Genomic DNA, 14,355 nt, shown 5'->3' with positions numbered 1-14,355 from the left:
TCAACTGTGTGAGAAAGCAAAATGTTTCAGTGTATACTCAGTCGCTCTTGATGAGACCACAGACATCACCGACACTGCCCAGCTCGCAATCTGTGTCCGTGGTGTTGATGACAATTTTGAAGTCATAGAGGAGTTGCTCACAGTGATTCCAATGCATGGCCAGACCACCGCTCAGGAGATATTTCACCAGCTGTGTGATGCCATTGAGAATGCCGGTTTACCTTGGAGGAGGTTTGTTGGAATAACAACTGATGGAGCCCCATCAATGACAGGGAGGAAAAATGGACTGGTGGCACTTGTTAAAAAAAAAACTGGAAGAGGAAGGTGTGGAGGAGGTCATTGCTCTGCACTGCATTATCTATCAGCAGGCCCTTTGCAGCAAATGCCTGAAGTCTGACAATGTGATGTCTTTCGTTGTGAAATGCATCAACCAAATCAGATCCAGGGACTTAAACCACAGGTTTCGTGCTTTTTTAGAGGAAATGGAGTCAGAATATGGGGATGTGCTCTACTTCACCGAGGTACGTTGGCTCAGCAGGGGAAACATATTGTAGAGATTTTTTGTGTTGAGAGCCGAAGTGAAAGCCTTCATGGAGAAAGATGGGGCTGCTGTTCCTGTGCTAAGTGATCCAAAATGGCTCATGGACTTAGCATTTTTTGTTGATATCACACATGAGCTTAATGTACTGAACACGAAGTTACAAGGCCAGGGGCAACTTGTCAGTGCTGCCTATGACAACGTGAGAGCATTCTCTACAAAACTTATGTTGTGGAAAGCCCAGCTTTCTCAGGCAAACCTTTGCCATTTCCCATCATGCAAGGCACTCATGGAAGCAGGCACACCATTCAGTGGTGAGGAGTATATGGATGTCATTTTGAAGCTACAGAAGGAATTTGATCACAGATTTGCAGACTTTAAGATGCACAGAGCCACATTTCAAGTTTTTGCGGACCCCTTCTCCTTTGATGTGCAAGATGCCCCTCCTGTGCTTGAAATGGAGCTCATTGACCTGCAGTGCAACTCTGAACTCAAAGCCAAGTTCAGGGAGGTGAGTGGAAAAGTAGACAAGCTCGGGCAATTTTTGAGAGAATTGCCCTCCAGCTTCCCTGAGCTTTCCCGAATGTTCAAGCGGACCATGTGTCTTTTTGGGAGCACATACTTGTGCAAAAAGCTCTTCTCTACTCAATAAGTCCAAGTACAGGTCCAGACTTACTGATGAGCATCTTCAAGCCCTACTGAGGGTCTCAACTGCTTCCTCCCTTAAGCCAAATGTGGCTCGGCTATGCGAGAGTAAGCGCTGCCAGATCTCTAGCAGCAAGAAGTAGGCAGAAGAAGCCATGTTCAAAACAGTTTACGTTCAATGTTCCATTCATGTTCAGAAAGTTAAATGTTAAAGAACTGTTAACACAGACATCTGAATCTGAATAATAATAATTACATTTCTCTAGTCAGCAACTATATGTGGCTTCTTCAGTCTTCTATATCTGCTGTATTATTATCATTTTCATTTTATTTATTTAATACTGATTGATTTAGTTTTTTCTTATGATTTTGTTAATTTATTTTTATTTTTTAACACAAAATATAAGATGAAAAAATAAAGACATTAGATAACATTGGAATGTTTTTGTAAGAGCTTTTCTTGTGGAAAACCTGATGCGGCCCAGCCTCACCCAGATTCTACCTCCAGCAGCCCCCAGGTAAATTGAGTTTGAGACCCCTGCTGTAGATAGATAGATAGATAGATAGATAGATAGATAGATAGATAGATAGATAGATAGATAGATAATACAGGTGTAACACTAGCAGAGGCAAAAAAAAATGAAAAATTGGGTGCAACAAAAGCCTTTTAGGCAAAACCAAACCTCAAAATACCCAGAAGAGAAAAAAGCAGCACTCAATAGTCCAATATTCAATGGCTTAATGACCCATCATGCCGGGACAACGTTTCATTCCAAGTGTGAAAAAGTTCCACACTTGGAAGGAAATGTTGCCCTGGCATGATGGGTCATTAAACCATTGAATATTGGACTATGAAGTGCTGCCTTTTTCTCTTTTGGATAGATAGATAGATACATAGATAGATACATAGATAGATAGATAGATACATAGATAGATAGATACAACATAGTAGTAATAGAAGGTAATCAAATATATAGATTTGGCTAAAGTAAAGAACCTATTAAGGGGAGAAACATAATTGATACTAAAGTCTACTAAAGTCACTGAAAGGATAGTATGTCTTACTCATATTCACTATCCTATTCCCTAAAACATCAACATTTACAACGGTTGGCTGCCACAGACACTGCTGCATGTGGATAGAGAAGTGTGTATATGTCATTCAGAGTCTTTCTCGGTAGCAAGATTTAAAGACTTCACGCTCGCTTGTACATCAGCCAACTAAAACATGTCTTAATCCAAAATGCTTCCCTCTTGGCTGAGTTTCACTGACAGTGTAAAATAGAGCCATTTTTTTCTGACTTACATTGACAAAGGGTCAGGGCTGTCAAAGCTTAACAGTTTATAAAAACTCTGTACATTTACAGTCAATGTTGTACCTGCTCCATTGCTAAATGTCTATAGCATTCACAGTTCAGTGCTGTCGGCTTTAAGTCATTGTTTTCATCACTTAAAAATGATTTTGTACAAAGGCAGAAATGTACTTACGGGCACAGCTCTACTTCCAGATATTGAGTGGTCTTGCTGTTCAGAAAAAAAGATTCAACCACTGCAAGTAAAAGGAAGAGAAATGAAGATTTATTAGTTTGATGGAGCTTAAGTGACACATAGGATGAAGCCATTTTTGTAAAAAGCCTTTGTTTTCATAGCATGAAGAAGTAATGCCTCTTGGAGATGCCCACAGTTCTTGTACTGACATATTCTTCGCCTGCTGTTCTTTAGATATGTTCCTTATGATGATAAAGGGATATTATGCTCCACTGCCAAGCAATGATCCAGACAGTAAAGGTGACATCTTAGGCCATTGGAGTTATTGACTTTCTCATCAGTCTTTGCCGGTGGCATCCATCAATAATATGTGGAAGATAACTATGTCCCTAAGCAAGATGTAGCTAATATAAATGATGCCTTTAAAATGACACAATAAAGCTCAGACATGATTAAAAGTGTGGTCAACCACAAGACCATGATCAGTTCACTCTATGGCCCACCAGAAGTATTAACCGGGAAAGTTATCTAGTAAGGTCTGATACAAAGGTATCCATGCTTTATAGATTCTCGGTTCTGCATTATTATCTACTTACCTGATATTCGACTACAAAATACTATAGAACATGATTTGACAGCGAAATATTAATTTGAGGGAAAAAAATTCTACATGAGCCTGCACTTGCAAGTATAAATGTATTCAATCTCTGAAAAAAAGATATCTTATTTCCACCGTTTTTTAATCCGGTCTTTTCTGGTAAGAAGCTACCTATTATATGTTTCAAAAGAAGACAGTGCAGTCAAGAAAATTAGATTACAAAAAGGAAAAAAGCAATCATATTAGTATTTGGATGGCATTACATATGGTAATTCGTTTTACTGTGACATAGTATACAACAAAGAATCTTGCACAAGTATTAAAAGAATACAGTTATATATTTTTAATCTTTTATATTCATTGTATTTGTATAAAACATTATCCCCTTCCTGGAGGCTCAGTGGCACTGCTTCTCACACTCCCTATACATAACACGTTCAGGTTACAGTAGAGTCAATAGACTTTGTTTTTGCTTAGATCAGGAAAAATGTAAGGAAAAATAGGAAATCTGTGTCTATTTTTCACAGTTTCTTATGTTTTATGACCACAAAGGATCACTAAAAAACGTTTCAAACTGTGTTCCCATTTCTTTAGAATTTTTTTATACATTGGACATTTTCTTATTTTTATGCTTTGTACATGGATGGGGCAGCAAATTTGAACTGACGGCGTTTCTTTTTTTTTTCCTTTTTTCTTTTCACTTAGTTTACTCACTGTGTCCCCCCCATAAGATCTTAAAAACCCTTTGGGAGGCATTTTAGCATATTATAACTTTCTTTTTATTGCTGATTACCCTGTAACTGTAACAGTCTCCTAACTGCATAGTAAAGTTGACTGGGTCTCCTAGGTTACAGAAGTTCCTGCTCTCTCCAAACAAACAGCAATCACATTATCAATGGTTTCTGATGAAAAAGTGCTGTCACTGATTCTTAATCATAATATAATAAATCATGTGTGCCTTCTTTGTGGGGAGTTTGGCTGTGTCTGGCAGCCGTTTCCAGCTTCAGCTAAACAGTCTTCTGCAAGCTGGTTTCTCTGCATTGATGTTTTCAAACGTCAGTGCAAAGTAAAATATGGACAGTCTAGAATTTAAAGTCTGTGGACACGCCATACTTAAAAAATTTGCTTACCCTGCTGTACAAGACCCTAAAGAAGCTCTTTTCTCCAAAACAGAAAGGGACTCCCCAGTTTCCAGTAGCTGTCTATGACTTCAACATTAGAAGCACACAAGAAGAAGACTATATCCCACTCAAGATGTTAAGCTGGGTATGATAAAGAAATCTGGAAAGAGAAGTTTCTCAGCAAAACTATCTGAGCTGTGGATATGTTATTTCTCAGCCCAGATTTTTACGGAGTGTTAGGTAAATTGTTAGTGGGGCCTGCCACTCCCTCTCCATCCAGCACAAGACTTCTGTATGGTCCGTAGTTGAGACAGTCAGAACCATGAACATCACATGAATCTGGTGCATCAAGCGTGATCTATAGATATAATCAGTCTACACAAGCATGAAAGAAATCCTCACCGTTTGTACACACGTCTGATGCTGTGAGCGCTGTAGGCATATAAACCCAGACTCTCGGGTGCTCACCCTGGAAGTCACAAAACTGTAAGTCCAAGCATATAAGGAAAAAGAGGCTGGCACTCACCAGTCTAAAAATTCCAATGTTTATTTCATTTCTTAAAACATCTTCAACGGGGTAGTGGAAGAGGGAGTGTGAGGACGACGACGGCCGTTTCGCGCTGTTGCGCTTCTATGGGTCATGATGTTTTAAGAAATGAAATAAAAGTTGGAATTTTTTAGACTGGTGAGTGCCACCCTCATTTTGTTTATATGCTTGATCTATAGATATGCTGTACTGTTCCATAGGTGAAGTAGCCTGTTTTATTTTTATTGAGTTGCAAGAGATTATTTTGTTCATTTTCATGAAAATTTTGTCTGCTGAAAAGCCCCTATTATGTTAGACTCTATTAAAAAAAGACAACTTTGGAGATTTATAACTGGATTGTTTGTGAAATTTGTCATTGTCAACCACCTCCAAAACTTGATCCATACAATTATTTATGTTTAAAGGTTTGTTATATTTATATGTGTCATTAATCAGTATTTCTTATTATATCAGGTACACATTGTGGGGACTTTAGAACCAATTACTAATTACAATGTTACAATGGTCATCATGGGACAAGTTACTATTGCAAATTGAGGGGCTATTGTATTTCAACACAAATAACAAACAAACCCGTGTTCAGTAAAAATGGACTTGTATCTTATTCCCACCTCAAAACTATCAAAATATCAACTATGAAACAAAGTAAGATGCGATGCAGTCTACCTTCGTAATCCCAAAGACCATTAAAGGGTTCACCAGGTTTTCCACTTGGTGCCGTAGGCTCTTCAAAGAAAAGGGCATACACTTCCATTACCAGTCCATCTTGATGTGGCTTAAAAGTTATTGTCACTGGCTCGTGTAATACTGGTTTGCTATCCCATGTTGTAGTTATTCTGTAGGTAAACTATAGGAAAACCATTGGAATCAATTCATTATTTTCAGGCAATATTAATTAGCTAAATAAAAAGTGGATAAAACAAAGCTCATTACACATAGTGCACACGAATCAAAAGGCTCTCAAGGCACAATCTTCCTATACTTACAGGTGCACAATAAGGAATGTCCTGGGGACTGCTCAGGAAGTCATAGCCCATGATCTCAGCATCCTCTTCTTTCTGTCTTTCTTCACAGTATGTTGGTATTTTCTCTATGTCTTTTTTGCTGGTCTCTGTTATGTACAACCACTGCATCTTTTTATCAAATGCCATGTTACCTATTGCTGGCTGCTTTTATAATCATTTTTCACCATCCATTAAAAATCAAGGCTACACGAAGGCTACACAATGCAAATAATGCCCAAGTGGCAGCCATAGGGATCTATCTAACTCAAAAATGTTCAATTCGTGAATAACAAATATCATGGAAACAGGGATAAGGTCAGAACTCGTTAAAGGTGCAAGTGTGTGAATAAACATGTATAGATATATGTATAGTGACACTAAGAAGGAAAAGTTGTGAAATTATAGAAAATACAGGATCAATTGACATGGTAATGATAAAGGGATGAAAAAATGGAAACAAAATTTTCCATTTCCATCTCCAAAGTGCAAATATACTGTAAACATGCTTCCACGCTTTGGCTGCTATGAATGAGGTTGCAAAAAATGTTACATTTTTCAACATTGGTAAATAATTAACAATGTTGAGAAGCATACATACACATATATATATATACTTCTCAACATGATGAAACCAGAAGTTTACATACTCTATAGAAAATATAAAAATGGAAAAAAGACACATATGCATGTTTTTCTCAATATCTGACATGAAATCAGAATAAACCTTTCCCGTTTTAGGTCGATTACGATTACCATAGTTATTAATGTTTGCCAAATACCAGAATAATCAGACAGAGAGAATGTTTTAAGGCATTTTTATTACTTACTGCAAAGTCAAAAGTTTAGCAAAACAACCCCACAACATGATGCTGCCACCCCCGTGTTTCACAGTTAGGATGATGCTCTTAGGTTTCCAAGCGTCTCCCTATGTCCTCCAAACATAACGATGGACTTTATACACAAAAAGTTCAATTTTAGTTTCATCAGACCACATGACATGTCTCCAAAAATTAAGGTCTTTGTTCCTGTGTGTATTTGCAAACATTAATCTGGCTTTTTTAAAGTTTCTTTTGGAGTAATGGCTTCTTCCTGGCACAGTGGCCTTTCAGCCCATGTTGATGCAGTACTCGTTTCCCTGTGAATATTGACACAATCTTTGTGTTGTTTTGCTGGAGTTATTTTGCTGCAGGAGGGACTGGTGCTCTTCACAAAATAGATGGCATCAAAATAAGAGAAGAGTATGAGGCAATACTGAAGCAACATCTCAAGACATCAGCCAGGAAGCTAAAGCTTGAGGGAAATGCATCTACTAAATGGATAATGACCCAAAGCATACTGCCAAAATGGTAATAAAGTGGCTTAAGTATAGCAAAGTGATTGTTTTGGAGTGGCCATCACAAAGCCCTGATCTCAATCCTATTAAAAATTTATGGGTAAAGCTGAAAAGGCAGGTGCGAGCAAGGCAACCTACAAACCTGGATCAGTTACACCAGTTTTGTCAGGAGGAATGGGCCCAAATTCTGACCAACTATTCTGTGAAGCTTGTGGAAGGACATCCCAAACGTTTGACCCAAGTCATTCAGTTTAAAGGCAATGGTACCAAACACTAATGAAATGTATGTAAATGTTTGACTTTACAGTAAATAATAAAAATGCCTTAAAACATTCTCTCTCATAATTCTAGCATTTGGCAAATATTAATAATTATGGTAATCCTTGTTAACTTAAAACAGGAAAGGTTTATTGTGATTTCATGTCAGATATTGAGAAAAGCATGCATATGTGTCTTTTTATATAGTGTATGTAAACTTCTGATTTCAATAGTATATATATATTAGGCTCAAGTCTTTCTCCATGTCAGTCTTACATTTCGATTTGTAGTAGTGATAAAGTTCAGTAAATCAGTTTTATTCACAAGTTAAGAGAACTCTTGGCTTTTCTTATGTTTTATGTTTGTTTCTTAATCATATACTGTAGGTGCTGGATGCAAAGAGGGAAAGACAGGCCAGCACACCATTGTGCCTTGACCAGGACAGTTACATACAGTAATAAGCTGCAATCTGAATTTTTGCTCCAGTTGAAGGACAGTGTAGCTGACACTCCTGATTTTATTCACCTTTAAGTTTGTGCTCTTTCTTGCTGGTCAAACATCTTCTAGTGCTATGCATATCATGCTGGGTCAATAAGATCACAGCATGCAGTTTGAAACAGTCAAGCAGAAAGAAAAACTACAATCCCAATTCCAAAAACAAGTTGGGACGCTGTGTAAAATGTACTGAAAACAAGAACGCAATGATTTGGGAAACACAAATTTTTCCACTAAGTTTGAAAAAAAAAAAAACTCATTCAGAAATTGATGGCAGCAACATATCTAAAAAAATTGGGATAGGGTTAATAAATGGCTGGAAAAATAAACAGGGTTATTGAAAAACAGGGGTCACATCAATCAGTCGTGTGTAAAAAAAAAAAGTGCATGTAAGAGAGAGGCAGAGTCACTCAAAAGGATAGTCAAATGGTCACTGATCTGTGAACAACTGTGTCCAAAAACTGTGGAACTATTTCAGGAAAATATTCAATGTAAAACTGCAAAGACTTTGAATAAAGCAAAATAGAAAACTGTTCTGTTGTCATATGTATCAAATTTTGAAATTCTGTATGGAAGCCATGGACAACATGTCCTGCAGACACAAGAGAAGAGGGACCATCCAGCATGCTATCAGCGTCTAAGGGTGAAAAAGATTTGGAACACCCCTCGCTCAAAACTCTATATGTGATTTTTGTGTTAGATGTTTTATCCTCTTGAAGGCTGCAGTTTTCCTGTTAAAGGTTTAGACAGGGTTAACTACAGAGCCAGCCAAGGCAATGGATAGAAGTTAATTAGGCAATGGAAGATAGTTCCTGGTTTTTAAAGGATTCAAGTTTAGCTAGAGGAAAAGGAGGTCTACTCTCAGTATTGTAGCTGATTTGGATGTGTGCAAAAAGAAGAGTTAGTAACGGTACCATTACATTTAGCGATGCACCAGTGATCCCGACAACGATACGACCCGGTCATGATCGCTGGTGCATCGCTAAATGGTCGCTAGTGAGCTGCCAAACAGGCAGATCTCACCAGCGATGCAGCAGCGGTCGGCAGTTGTTACTTACCTGTCAGACGGCAGCTATGGTGACGACTTCCTCCCGCGTCCATGGAATCGCTCGTCGGCGCCAGCAGGAAGCCGATGACGAGAAATGGACCAGGATGATCTCGCGCGATCAGCGATATCCAGCGGGGAGCCGGGTCGGAGGTAAGTGTCACATGTAGCGAGATCGCTACCGATATCGCTGTTGCGTCACAAAATCGGTGACACTTTAGCGATATCGCTATGTGTGAAGGGGCCTTAAGATTCTGCAGTATCCAGCAACAGAGATAGCAATTTTCTCCTGTCAGCAAGCAAGTTGATTTTTAGGTACATTTTTAGTGTTAGCCAGACCTGGAGATCAGCGTGAATGAAGAAAAGGTCAGCCAGGCTGGGGCATATTAGTAAGGTGGTAGCTGGTGGGGCTGGTTAATTTGTTCCTCAGAAGTGCAGTTAGAGTATAGTGGTCAAGGCGAAACACATTGACCTGTGTGGCCCTGTACTGGGCAGATGGAGGTCCTCAACTTAACCTGTTGTGCTACACTAGCGTTCCATAACCGAAATGTGTGTGCCTCTTGTGTAATACAAAAGGCTATAAGAAGTGTTCTACCTACCACCTTATGTATGTAGTTTTAGGAACAAGTAAATAAGAATTGAATTTATTAACCATGTCTGGCTCGTTCTTTAAGATAACAAAGGATCCCAACTTGCTCCAATATATAGCCATATGCAGACTGAGAGTGGCAGCAAAATCAGCATACACAGTGAACACACCCAGGGACATTTATATAGGGTGTTTAGGAACGCAGCAGTAATCATCGGCCAGTCTCGTCCCTTACATGTCGGAAAAGGCACTATCAATCCTAAACATTATATAGAGATTTTAGAACTTTATATGCTCCTATCCAGACAATGTCTTCTTCAGGAAAGGCCGTGCATATTTCAGCAAAACAATGCTAAACCACATAACATTTTTTTCGAACTATAAGACGCACCGGACAATAAGAAACACCCCAAATTTTCAGTAGGAAAATGGGGGGAAAAGATTAATGTGTCAAATGGGGGTCCTGTATTCAGCATACCCTGGGGGGATCAGCAGTGCTGGTGGAGCGGAATCACAGGAGGTGTTTGGTGGTCCAGCGATGATATGACCCAGACTGGTGCGGCAGGTTCAGCGGTGCTCAATGGTGCGGGGGCTCCACCAAAATTTTGTGAAAGCCAAGAGCCCTCGCACATCTATTGCTGCGATGTGGTGATCTCTGGGAAATCCCATCCCAGGCTGCTGCTGCAGATTTGGCAGTGCTCGGTGGTGTGGGGGCTCCGGTGACATTTTGCAAAAGCCCGGAGCCCCCGCACTTCCATTGCCTCGATCCTGTGGCCTCTGGGAAAATGGCAACTCAGGAGATGAGATCTCGGTGAGGGGATCTCAATCTGTGCATGCACCGCCTCCGGCGGCCATTTTCCAGGAGGCCACAGCATCGAGGCAATGGAAGTGCGGGGGCTCCAGGCTTTCACAAAATGTTGCTGGAGCCCCCACACCACGAAGCACTGCCAAATGTGCCACACCAGCTGTACCAAGCTGGGATGGGAGTGAGGTTAAGACCTTGCAGCGTCGGACCACCGGAAGAATCGACCGACTCCTGCTGCCACCACACTAATTGTAAGTACATTCCAACTAAAAGACACACCCCTGTTTTACCCCCAAATTGGTGGGGGGAGCGCGTTTTAGAGTCCAAAAAATACGGTACTGCATTTATCACAATAGCATGGCTTCACAGAAGAGTTCGGGTGATGAACTCTGGCCGCCTGCAGAAGATAATCTTTCACCAATAGAAAACATTTGGTACATTATGGAAGGAAAGAAGACCAAGCACAGTTAGCTGCTAGAAACTTATATCAGTCAAGAATTGGGCAATGTACCTCTACCAAACCTTCAGCTATATGGTCTCCTCACTTCCCAGACATAGAGCAGATGCTACACAATGGTACGAATGGTTCTGTGCTACCTTTTTGAGATGTGCTGCTGATATCAATTTCTAAATGAGTTAATTTTTCTAAATTAAATTAAAAAATATCTGACTTTCAACTTCTGATCTGTTTTATGTTCTATCGTGTCTAAAATATGGCTATAAAAGATTTCCAAATCATTAGGCTATGTGCACACGTTGCAGAAATGCTGCGGAAATTTCCGCAACATTTCCGCACTCCCGCCAAAGGGTAAAACGCATGCGAATTCGCATGCGTTTTTCCGCGGAAAGCAAGCGTTTTGCAAGCATTTTCCACTTGCAGAATGTTTGCGCATTCCAAGCGAATAGCATAGCTTGGAATGTGATAGGTAGGATGTTAAAATAATTAAAAAATATATATATTGTTATTCTCACCTTCCGACGGCCCCCCGATCTGCTCTGCGGTGCTCCCGGCATCTTCCGGTCCCAGTAATGCTTTGCGCAAAGGACCTGAGATGACGTCACTCTCGCGAGAGCATGACGTCATCGCGGTCATTCGCAAAAAGCATTACTGGGACCGGAAGATGCCGGCAGCATGGTGAGAGGCGGGAAGGACTTCGGGGGGCCACCAGAGGGTGAGTATATCACTATTTTTTATTTTTATTCTATATTTACAGGATTATGGTACCCAGGGCCTGGAGGACAGTCTCCTCTCCTCCAGGCCCTGGGTACCATCCGCACATGATCCGCTTACTTTGCGCATGATGGGCATCGCCACATGCGGAAAGTAAGCGGTTCAATGCATTCCTATGGGTGCGGAATCACCGCAATTCGGCAAAATGAATGAGCATGCTGCGGATTTTACCGTGATGAGATTCCTCAGCGGTGAAATCAGCAGCATTAGCACAGCAATGCGGAATCCCATAGGATTGTATTGGATGCATTTTCTTAGCGTTTTTGCAGCATTTTCGCAGCGGAGAGTCCTGCGAAAGCATGAAAAAACGCAACGTGTGAACGCAGCCTTTGAGTCTTGTTTTCTTTGCATTTTACACAGCGGCCAAACATTTTTTGGAATTGGGGTTGTACACTTGCATCAAGTCTTCTTAGGTTAAATGTACTATTTATTCTATTAACTAAAACCTTTTAAAAGTAAACTGTCAGCAGGTTTGACAAAAAAAGCTGATAGGGATAGAGAGGAGACCTGATGATCTGCATAAATGTACCACTATGTGGCATTTTGGTAGCAGTATTAGTTTTGAAATACTGCTTTACCCCCAAAAGTGCACTGGAAGCCAGCCCTTGCTCTAAAGATCACTTCAGTCTCTGCACTGAGCACTCCCCAAAACTCACCTCTGCCTTTGATTGATGGCTATAATGTCCCCACTTAATCAAATCATCAGTCAAAAAAGTAGAGGGGAAGAGCCCAGAACAGAGACCGGGGTGCGCTTCAGGTCTATTGGGCACCTCCAGTGCACTTGTGGGAGCGGTGGGCACTGGAGTAAAACAGTATTTTAAAAATTATCCTGCAACCAAAAAGTTACTTAGTGATAGGTATATGCAGACCCGCGGTTTTCCTGAATTTCGCAGTCAGGGAAAGGTGGGCTACTTGATGGTTTAAGGTGAGGAAGAATCTAATGTACCCTAATAATCTCATGTAATGCAAAAAAGTATTATCAACGATGAATTATTAATCCATACAGACCAAGCTTTTCCTGAACACAGCCTAGAATGGGGGTACTAAGCCCACTATTCCTCCTCACTACATGACTGCACTGAATCAAACAGCCGGTCGTTCGGTGAATTGGACTCATGGAGACAGACAGGTACTATTTTCGTCAGCCCCATAGACATCGAATAAAGCGGCAAAGATAATGTTCAAGGTTTGTAAAATTTAGTTATTGTTCTTGATCATATAGTGCCAACGTATTCCGTGATCTCATTTTTAAATGGAAACTGAAAAACACAAACGTGAACACAGCCAAACTCCTTTTCCTTTTCTGTGGCACATTAGCAAATATCGACAGCCATGCCAAGATCCAACTGAACTTACCTTCCATCAGATGGAAAATAGCAAGTCCTGCTCTGAAATGTAGTCACAAGATTGGGACGGCTTAGGGCCAGGCGCACACGTTGAGTATTCGGTCAGTTTTTTACCTTAGTCTTTGTAAGACAAAACCAGGAGCGTAACAATCAGAGGAAAAGTATAATAGCAACACGTCACCACTTCTGGATTTATCACCCGCTCCTGGTTTTTGCTTGCAATTACTGAGGTCAAAAACCCACCAAATTCTGAACATGTGAACGTGGCTTCACACATCAGTTTTTTTGGCTTGTGGACTATCTGTTATTTTTGCTATATACTTTAGATCACGGACCCATTATAAGGTTGATTTCTTAAAAAAATAAATAAAAGGAGACGTATCCTTCTTAGATCCGAGTTGCGCTAACGCAAGTCAATGGCTACATGAAAAAAACAAATATCACACAGATGCCAGTTGTGTGTTGTCTGTACTTCACTGTTTATTGAGAAAATACATTTTTTAGTCTTTTTCATATTTGAAAAACGGATAAATTGGTATATGGATCCCAAATGACAAATGGAGTTTTTCACATTCAAGCAAAATTAAAACACAAGAGGACATGTGAAACCGGCCTTAGAAAAAGTGACAGCCAGAGATGATAGAAATGCACCGCACGTAGAGACGCCATTTCCTACTCTGATAAATAGTCTTTGCAAATGTGTACTAATGTGCTCCATTATCCTTTATGATGGATGCAAAGAAAACAAATTGATGAGTATTCACCTGTTTTTCTGGATGCTCTCCCGCATCTTCGCGGCTTAGCCTGGTCTGGAGAACACGTTCCCTTTGATATAAAACCAAAAGACATAGTTACGTGTGACGTAGTAAGGAGCTGTCCGTTATTTCGTCTCCCCCTACAACTGATGATGTGGGGGGCTGCACACAGATCCGATATTAAAGATGGATGCTTCTTCCACCAAGCTGTCACATTGAACACATTTTATTGCAGCCAGTGGATTAGGAAGGCTTAGAATTGTAAAATCCGTTTAAAGGATCTCTTAAAGGGCCGTAATTACTCAGCATGTTAAATGAGATATTCCTCGGCTTTAAATGTATTTCATGAAAGTTTAATAAACTATCAGAAAATCTGGCTTGTCGGAATATTAAATGTAAACTATTCACTGCTGCAGATTAAAAAGCTGCAACTGAAAATGGGCCCTAAGGATGATAGCCACTAGTCAGTGGTTCATGTTTGGGTTATTTTTTTTTTTATCAGGGTGATACATGTAAGAGAATATGGCTGATGATAAGAAAAAAATATATATACAGGC

At 40.2% G+C, this 14,355-nt stretch overlaps 1 protein-coding gene across 7 annotated transcripts in view; it reads right to left on the bottom strand.

Moving 5' to 3' along the window:
* CUNH4orf33 (chromosome unknown C4orf33 homolog) overlaps window positions 1-14,355 on the bottom strand; it is a 347,568-nt gene that overhangs the window by 129,591 nt on the left and 203,622 nt on the right. For 6 of the 7 annotated variants that reach the window (XM_073572088.1, XM_073572092.1, XM_073572087.1 and 3 more), the window contains 3 exons: window positions 13,808-13,868; window positions 5,604-5,784; window positions 2,672-2,732 (listed from right to left, as the gene is read on the bottom strand). In XM_073572088.1, the coding sequence (XP_073428189.1) occupies window positions 2,672-2,732; window positions 5,604-5,784; window positions 13,808-13,868 (303 nt within the window). The remainder of the gene's footprint in view (window positions 1-2,671; window positions 2,733-5,603; window positions 5,785-13,807; window positions 13,869-14,355) is intronic. The other variant, XM_073572093.1, reaches the window with a different exon arrangement.

Source organism: Dendrobates tinctorius, unplaced genomic scaffold (genome assembly GCF_039654945.1).
Source record: "Dendrobates tinctorius isolate UK_male_01 unplaced genomic scaffold, ASM3965494v1 ptg000030l, whole genome shotgun sequence".
Lineage (NCBI taxonomy): Eukaryota > Metazoa > Chordata > Amphibia > Anura > Dendrobatidae > Dendrobates > Dendrobates tinctorius.
Note: the sequence above shows the minus strand (reverse complement) of the source record. Positions and strands in the feature narration are given on the sequence as shown.